Here is an 8816-nt window from a genome sequence, read left to right on the forward strand (position 1 = left end):
GATGGTGGCTCGATCCGTCTGTCGGTGGCTCAAAGAAGCAGCGAATCATTTCTCGCGGTACAACGTCCCTCGGGAGGAATGCGTCCCCCCTTTCCACTCCTCCTCGTCTACACTCTCCCTCCCTCCACGAGCTTTTTTCCCCCTGCCGCAAAGTCGTTTCGAGGAGAAATTAGCCTTTTCTTTGACACCGATCCAAATACGGAATAAATCGTCTACTAGAGAGAAATTTTCGTCGAAAATAGGAATCGGAACACGCGCAATTACAATTAATTCAACGTGATACGGTTCTCACCGATCGATTTCTCGTGATTATCTGGATGATGAACTCGAAATTGGTGAAGGGGGAATTAAATGGATCGAATTATATTAATACGAATCTTTCGAAAGTTTCGTCCAAACTCGTCGAATTCTTACGTTCTACTTCGATTCTTATTACTCGAGGAGGCGAATAAGAAATTGTGACTTTTTAAGGAGAAACGGGAGAATGTTGGCAGTTTTCATTGCCAATGATAATGATTATATTTTGTCCTTTAATATTATAATAAATCTACGGTCGAAAATATATATTTTTCGTTTAGATATTTAGTTAAGTGTATTACGTATTTATTATACATACATACATACGCATGAAATTACACAAGATGATAAAATAATTGATTCGGCAAATGAACAATTCATTGCGAATAAACTGTCACCTAATAATAATTGCAATACGTAATAAATAAATAAATAAATAATAATAATAATAACAACATAATAAATTAATATCAATAAATTATTAATAGCTCGCAAACACTACATTAATTCAAACCTGTACGAGAGCCTGGTCCTCCCTGATGGTGAAAACGAATCGGTCAGAGAATCGGTCTCAATCGGATCTCGACGCAAAAATGGTAAAGGAACGAATAAATTCTCGCGAAACGATATAAAGGGAGCTCTCGGAATTTGTAAATGAGATCAATTCACCGGAGGGGAGAGGAGAAGGCAGGGAGGGAGGAAGGGAAAAGAAATATCCGAGAATTTCGACCCAGATTCCGATCCAGATTCCGATTTGCTGCTGCACGAATTCTGAAATCGTCTTTTGCGCCAAGAACAATCGAGACACGTCGAACAAACGCGTGACCCATTTCTCGAAAAGCTTGGTGTACGCGTACACCACCACCACCACTGCCACCCTTGTCCCATGACACACGACGTTTGGTAGGACGTTTCCTTGACATTTTCGAGCCACTTTACAAACCGGCCGATTCACAAGGACAAGAGAAGACGTCCGCGGATGGGGAGAATCGCGAGAATCGATGGAGGCCGAGGGGGAGGATCGCGCTTTGTCGTCGCGTGGATGACGTTCGTCGGCCGCGATTGTTGGTTGATCGAGAGAGAGAGAGAGAGAGGAGCCAGATGGAACTCGAAACGGCGCGATATCACGGCGTCTTCATTCAGATAAGGGCCTCAATGCCTTAATGGGTCGACCTATCGAAACCAGCCACCTAACATCCTCTGCCCTTGTTGCATTGTATGGGCTGCTGCTGCTGTTCGACGAGCGAGCATCGACCCGACAGACCATTTCGATATCTCTTCTTCCCTCCCCTTTGTCCACGAATTTAAAACATGGAAAATTAAAATCGAAACTAAAAAAGAGAAAGAGCCTCGTTTAAAACTCGGGGAGATGGACACTCGTGACACGCGGTTAAATCTTATTCTTTGTTAAAATCGCCCTAGGGGGAAGAAGGAAGATTCATCGGAGAGATTTATACTTCTTATACTTTCCTCGATCTTTAGGCCGAGTTTTAATGAAACGTTATTACGGAGGGAATGATATTCCCGGTGGCGGCCGACCACCACCTAGGTGGATGAATTTAACTTGTCCGTGGAATAACTTCGCCCCGTGGTAACTTCGGATTCCTTCCTTGGAAATGTTCCTCCCTCGAGAAAGAAAAAAAGGGGGGAAAAAAATAATAGAAAAAGAAAAAAAGAATCCGTTTCTTCGAAGAATGAATTCCTCCTTTGCGCTGTATCGCCGGTGTATCAGGGAATCGTTATCCGACGAAATGGAGGAAACGGTAGGTCCGATTGTTTTATGTAAACTCCCAGAAAACTCGATCTCGCGAAAAAACTAAGCAAAAACCGGGAGAAAACTTTCTTCTCTCCCCTCCTATCCCCTTCTATCCATTGGCATCTATTATTATTCTAGAGGAAGGCGAGCGAGACGGGAAGAAGGGTTTCGATAGTTGGAGATGTAACGCGAGGCCAGGATCTTCTTTTTTTCTTTCTTTTTCCTTTTTTCCTTTTTTTTTTCTTATCCGCGCCGACTTAATGGAGCGGCAAAGCGCTTTATCTGCGAATTTAAGAGAAGAATGAGTCGAGATGCTGGAGCTTGAAAAAGAAAATAGAAAGAGAGGCCCCTCCTCTCGCATCTCCATCGTCGTAGTCCCTGATAATTCAGGGTCGTGGGGATACGAGAAACGGTATTTGCCTATAATTCGACGCTCTGCTTAACAATGCGGATCGTTCGATTCACCGATCCCTTTCCTTTCTAAATGTTAAATGGAACGAGACGCGGGCTCGCCGATGCGAGAATCGAACGCGCGCCAACGGGAGACCCGTTCCGTTTCCGGTTCCGCCGTTAGTGACAGATTCCTTCACAGAGGATCCCCATGAAACTTTCATTCGGGCTCGAATTAAAAATTTCCAACGATCCACCACCTTCCCCCCTATCTTTTTATTCTGTCTGTGCGAATCGAATATCGAATCGAACAGGGAAAGGATCATCTTTTTTATCTTTATAGTATTTATTTACTCGAGTAATTGTAATTCTAAACTCGGAATATTAGGATGAAACGAATAGAATTGAGTTCGTGAAATTTCATTTTCGAAATTTTTGAAAACGAAACGAGTTAATTAAGAATATTTGAGAAAATAATAATCTTTTATTTATACATCGAATTTAACATCCTTGATTCGAAATTATTAATAAGAAACATTACTAAATAATGCTACGAATAAAGAGAATAAAGAGAAATTGAAATATCTTATAGATTCAACTTCTTCCATATATTATTTTAAAAAACGTTTTATTTATTATCATACCGTTTATATTTTTCATCGACCGAAAAAATGATAAATGTTCAAAATATGGAAATTATATGAATACTCGCTTCGAATCGAATAAAGTTCGTGTATATTATTCAGAAAAAAAAAATGGCGAATTTCGTGGAATGCTCTCGGCAATTCAAAGTACGATAAACTTTGTTCTTCGAGCTGTAATAGACATCTCGCTGTCTCTGAAACACTTTAAATGGATTGATCCCCCGTTTCCAAAACATCGTTTGTGAATAGGTTAGCGTTGGCAAACGATACCTCCAAAGCCATTCCCTCCTCCACCCTGTGTCCGATTTATTCCTAGAGATTGGATAAATTCTCGTTCTCGCGCTTGTCGTTGATTCTCATTGGGCGACGTTGCCGCTGTGTTGTGGAGCAAAGTTTATTGGAACGTGCTTAATTAACTTTCCACCGGCGACTTGGCCGGTTACCACCAACATTTTCGCGATTATCCCTAAGCCGGCAAAGGAACAGATGAAAATTGTATCCATGAATTCTGTGGAGGCAGAGATCCAAAGCTCGAGAAATTCGAGTTGAAAAACTCGAAAGATTTTTATCTGTTTATCAAACAGATATCGCGTGATGAATTGAATAGATGATTTAAGACCATGTTTCGTTTATAAATATCAGATGCATAATAATTCTTCACAATTTATTATTAAAAAAAAAAGAAGATGAAGAAATTGTTTTAACCTATTCCTTGAAAAAGAAAAGAAAGAAAATGATTATTGTTGTACATTAATAGAATAAGAAATGAATTCTTATTGAATCTTAAATTGAACGTGATTGAAAGTTGTAATAATAAATTGCATATAGAATATCTGATATAAATATGTCTAAACATAGGGAAATCTCACGCTTCCTATTGTGATCCCCTCTCTCACGAAGAATACCAGAATAAAAAGCGAAAGAATGGAAGGAGGGACGAAGCAGCCTCTTAAACGGCGCATGGAAATTCAATGAAAAGTCACGAGAGGACCGAGAGATCGATACTTGGACGCGGGAGCACGGGGTGACCGTGGGTCGAGGAGGCATAGGTGCCTCTGTTGGCCGTCTGCCAATGCTTGCCTATCTATGTGGAACACCTGTGCTTGCTCGACGTTACCTCGATATTTTCGAACGAGCAACAAAAAGCGCGCGACCAACCCCTCCGTCGACACAGCTAATTTCGCAAATGAATTCGACGATGGCGCCGCCACCCCTCTAGTTTGATCCCCTCTAGTAGAGCGCGCCTCCGTAAAAAGAACCGTCCATTTTTATTCTATCAAATATTCCTCCACGTCGCGAATTTTGCGAATCGATCGTGCCTCGAGAATCAACGAACCCGAACTACGAGATTGAAAACCGAGTCGAAAGATTGTGAACGAGGAGTCGTAAACAGGAACGAAGGGCGAAGATTTTTTTTTTTTTTTCCCTCGAAATACGTGATTTATTATTTGCAGTAAAGTTTTATGATAGACGTGGATCAGTCATATAGCTGAGAGGTGAAAGTACAAGTTTCTTGGTCGTTCCATTTTTATCCATCGCGAGGGATGAAATTTCACAAATCGAAAACAAAAAGCTTGATTCTCATCGAAAGCTCTCGAATCTCGCCTCCTCGAAATTTAACTCGATCTAATTCGAGAAACTCCTCCCTTCCGTTAACAAATCTCTCCCGCAATGTTCAAAACGATACACTTTCCATCGAACTGGCTCGCTTTGAGACGAAATTAAATTATTTTCTTTTCCCTTTAAATGATAATGATCTGGGACTGGAAGGTCTCTTCCATCGGTGATAACGATCATCCCGAGGCCAATAAGTCCGTTCAATTCTCTAAACTCGCTCTTCCCTCTTCAATGCCTTTTCCTTCACTCTTACCCTCCACTCCATCCATTTATCTATATATCTGTACGTAGTGCGCCATTCAACCGTCCAGTTTCGCGAGGGGATCGAAACTGGCTATCTCGAGGCGAAATTGGCAGAAACGAGGCCCCTAATCTCATCCAGCTGTTATTCAAACAGTCTCGATTCACGTTTGTGGTCCGATGTATTCCTTTCCTTTCGCGATTTCGCGTGTTTCTATGGCTTAAGAAATTCGGGATGGATGGAATTTATATTCGGGACAGAGATCTTCTAGCAGAGAGATCGAGTGTGGCCTTTCGAAATTATAATTCACGATTTTCAATGGTGGAAAATTTTTCGTGATTTTATTTATAAGATTCGAATATTAGTAGTCTGAATAAGAATAGTTTTTCTTTTCTTTTGTTAGTTGTCTAGATCTTTATCTACATTTAATTTGTAGATTTCCACAAAAAGATTTCTAAAAGGGCAATAAGAAAGTAATTAATCTTACTTACTTTTGCGTGAGCTATTTAACGCAAGCTGGCGATCTATAAACTTGTACTATTTATATAGACTGTAGATCGTATATCTTTTATTCAGACTCGAGTATTTTGAAACGGGAAGAAGAGAAAGAAAAAAGGAATAAAAAAGAAAAAAGAAACAATTTCAAGGCAATATGACCGACGAGTTTGCGAAAAAGAGATCGACATGCACGACTCAAATTAATTATAGCCGAGGTATAATTACTTTCGCGGAACGAAGGAATATTTTCCATCGAGCGAATTTCCACCGGGATTCCACTAACAGAACAGGTGTCAATTGCGTGAAATGAATATCAGCCTGTGCGAGCCCGTGTTTCAACGAGAACGAGTTTTAAATTAAAATAATGGATATTGAATCTTCAATGAAAATAACCCTTTTACGGTTGAGATAGTTCTCGGCCGATGAATAATTGAAAAATGCGATTTTGGAAAACCGAGCGATTCCGAAAGATCATGACCGCCTCGAAAAATCGACGATATAGATATATTCGCTCGTGTATATGTCTCTTAGACGCTTTGTCTAAGACGTTTAACTCGAGAATGGGTCGATTTTAATATCTCAATACTGTTAAAGACCTGAAAGACCTTTGCCATTACAAAGAGATTTAAATCTCGTTTATAAATACGTATTCTTCCAATGGAACGTATAATAAATATATAATTTCGACGAGGTTAAATCTAGGTGAATAAATCAAACGAATTTTAAGAAATTATACTCGGCAAACTGTTGTGTTTGGAAATATCGATTTGGAATCCGAAAGCAAAAATTTTCAATGTGCAGAAAAGTTGTCATGTTTTTTTCTACTTGTAAAATTTTTAGTGTTTTGAAAACTCTTCGTAGAACAATTTCGTTTCATATTATAGACGTTTAATTAAAATATATATAATTTATAAACATATATAAATTTATAATTAATATTAAGGATAAAAAGCTCAAGATAAAAATCTTGAAAGATATCTGAATTAATAATAATCGTCTAAAAATTATTAAATTCTATTAATTCTACTCCTTTCTTAATCAAACTAAAAAATCATATTACTAAAAATAAATTATACTAAAAATTCATAATTTAAAATCTTCCAAAAACCTCTCGATGAATACGTAAAATACTTTTCTTTAACCTCCATAACAATCGACCCTCAAACACCCATATAAAACGATATTAACTAATTCCTATTCTAAACTAAATTCTTATTCGATCTGCTTTTCCAATCCGTAAACCTTCGATCGAATCTGCAAAAAGGCGCGAAAAATCCGGCGGTGAAATCGAAGCGATACTTGATCGGGGATAACCAATCGGCAAGGGTGAGAAGGTCGTCCCAGCCCGAAAATCGATTTGCGGGAGTGCGGAAGCGTGTTTTACGACGGGTCGCGGTCCACGCGCCATAACTCGGACCCGGTCGCTTAATTGCTTTATTAGGAACTCATCAACGCGATGTCGAACGACACACGTCGGATTAAAGCGGCCGATCGAGGAGTCGGAGTTTTCGAGTCGAGTTCGAGTCTGCGGTTCTCGCTTTACTACCGCTTCTTGAGCCCGACACTTTGACCCCACCACAGGGGTAATTACACCGGCAGGGGTCGGGTAATTGAGTAACTGCCTCGGCTACAATCTGAGATACCCTACGTTTGTCGCTTTGTACGACGGGGTGAAACGGGTTATTTGAATAATATCTCTCGATGCGGTGGAAAAAAATGTTACGTCCTTGGCTCGGTGTGGAAGAAGGAGGGCTCTATGAATGACGTTAATGATTATTCGTTTGAGTGATTATTCGTGATAAGCGTTTTTAATATATTCGCAAAATGTGTTTATGGAAGAAGAAAGTCGATATGGTTTTTAATAAGAAATTTTGAGTTTCTTTTTTCGAGGAATTTTTCATTATAGATTTTTCCATATGACTTTGAAGGTAAGTCAAAGTTTCATTTAAAAAGTCGTTTCATTTAAAAAAATTCATGGTAATCTCCTCCTCGTATTTACGTAAAACGTCATATCGCATCCTCCTTGAAATTAAAAAATAAATAATTTAGTTCTCTGAACTGCTTTCTATACACACCTTATATATGCGATATATCTATCTCTCTCCAACTATTAATTATATTATGTACGATCATTATATACGATTTCTAAGACTTTTTTTTTGCTCTCACGTGATTTTGAGAGAGAGAATGAATGGTGGAAAATCGCAAGGAATTTTACTTGGAGGAAATCTCTCTCATCGAGTGCGTCGCTCGGCTACCGTGTAAAAACTTGGAAGCCGGCCATCGGAGATGATAAAAAGTTTTCGTGGCCGGGACCAGTTCGAGGTGGCCTCGTGATTGGTGCGTCTGCCAGTTTTTACGCTCCCCGAACAATTTCGTTCCGTCGAGGATCGGGCGAGGGGAATTCGCGGCACGTAGAGGACGCTTAGGAAAAACATTAAAAATCGCCGTCGGCGATATCCGCTTTTTTTTTCTTTCTCTTCTTTTTTTAATCGCGCGTATTTGGCACGGGGCCAGCCACAAGCCAACCTTTAATTAAAGATTTCGAAACGGGCATCGGTCGAATCGTCACGAATGTACCAGCTATTTTCTGGACCCGATCTGATGTTCCAACTAATTATAGCAACCCTTGGTCGCGCCCTTTAACTTTGCAACTTGTAACACCCTTTGCGCGCGGAGAGATAATTTCTCTCTCTCTCTCTCTTTTTTCCTTTCTTTTTTCACGGAAACAAATAAACCGTGGAATTCTTTCGAATTCGATAGAATTCGGGAATCGAATAGGAGAAGCACGTTCTGCGAATTCAATAAAAAAGAATAAAAAAAAGAACGTGCACGCAGTGAAATGCGTGCAGAGTCGACGCGTTTTCAGCCTGAACAATAACGCGATATCCGGCCAAGCTATTTGATTAAAACGGATCATTGGAGCCGATATATCGCGAATTCAATTGGAACTCGTTTCGCTCCCTTTTGCGATCTCGCCTGCCCGAACGCTCGTCCAATTACGAGTTAGAAAGAAACCGAGCCACCCCCTCCCCTGATTTCTCTCCTATCGGTTATCCTCCAGGAAATAGACCCTTCCCAACGCGTGGCCAAAATACGTCCCTCCAATTTCCGGCTCGCGCTACTAGAAGCCTAGAAAATCGGCTCGATCCCCGTCGAAATTGGGAGAAAGTCTCTTCTAACGCGTCCACCCCCCTCCATCCATCGCTGCTTGATTCCATTTCACTTTCACGGCGACGAAAATTCCTCCTCCAAGTTCCAATTCGACATCGTTAACCATCGTTTTTAATCTCGGATCCTCTATCTATCGCTTTTCGAGTTTAGGCCGCATTGCGTTTCTCCACGGCTTGTTTCGCGGTCGCTCGATCGCGGG

The 8816-nt window shown here is 40.3% G+C and overlaps 2 protein-coding genes across 6 annotated transcripts in view; both read right to left on the reverse strand.

Moving 5' to 3' along the window:
* LOC102673525 (glycine receptor subunit alpha-4) overlaps positions 1-8816 on the reverse strand; it is a 53101-nt gene that overhangs the window by 41114 nt on the left and 3171 nt on the right. The window lies entirely within an intron of this gene.
* Positions 1-8816, reverse strand: part of LOC102673215 — a 255084-nt gene that overhangs the window by 29948 nt on the left and 216320 nt on the right. Inside the window, exon 16 of one of the 4 annotated variants that reach the window (XM_031512511.1) lies at positions 2282-2335. The exons of the other annotated variants lie outside the window; for them this stretch is intronic. Within the exon in view, the coding sequence (XP_031368371.1) occupies positions 2297-2335 (39 nt within the window). The 3' untranslated portion in view covers positions 2282-2296. Of the gene's footprint in view, positions 1-2281; positions 2336-8816 lie in introns of those variants that run through there. 4 annotated transcript variants of the gene reach the window in all.

Source organism: Apis dorsata, unplaced genomic scaffold, assembly GCF_000469605.1.
Source record: "Apis dorsata unplaced genomic scaffold, Apis dorsata 1.3 scaffold_455, whole genome shotgun sequence".
NCBI lineage: Eukaryota > Metazoa > Arthropoda > Insecta > Hymenoptera > Apidae > Apis > Apis dorsata.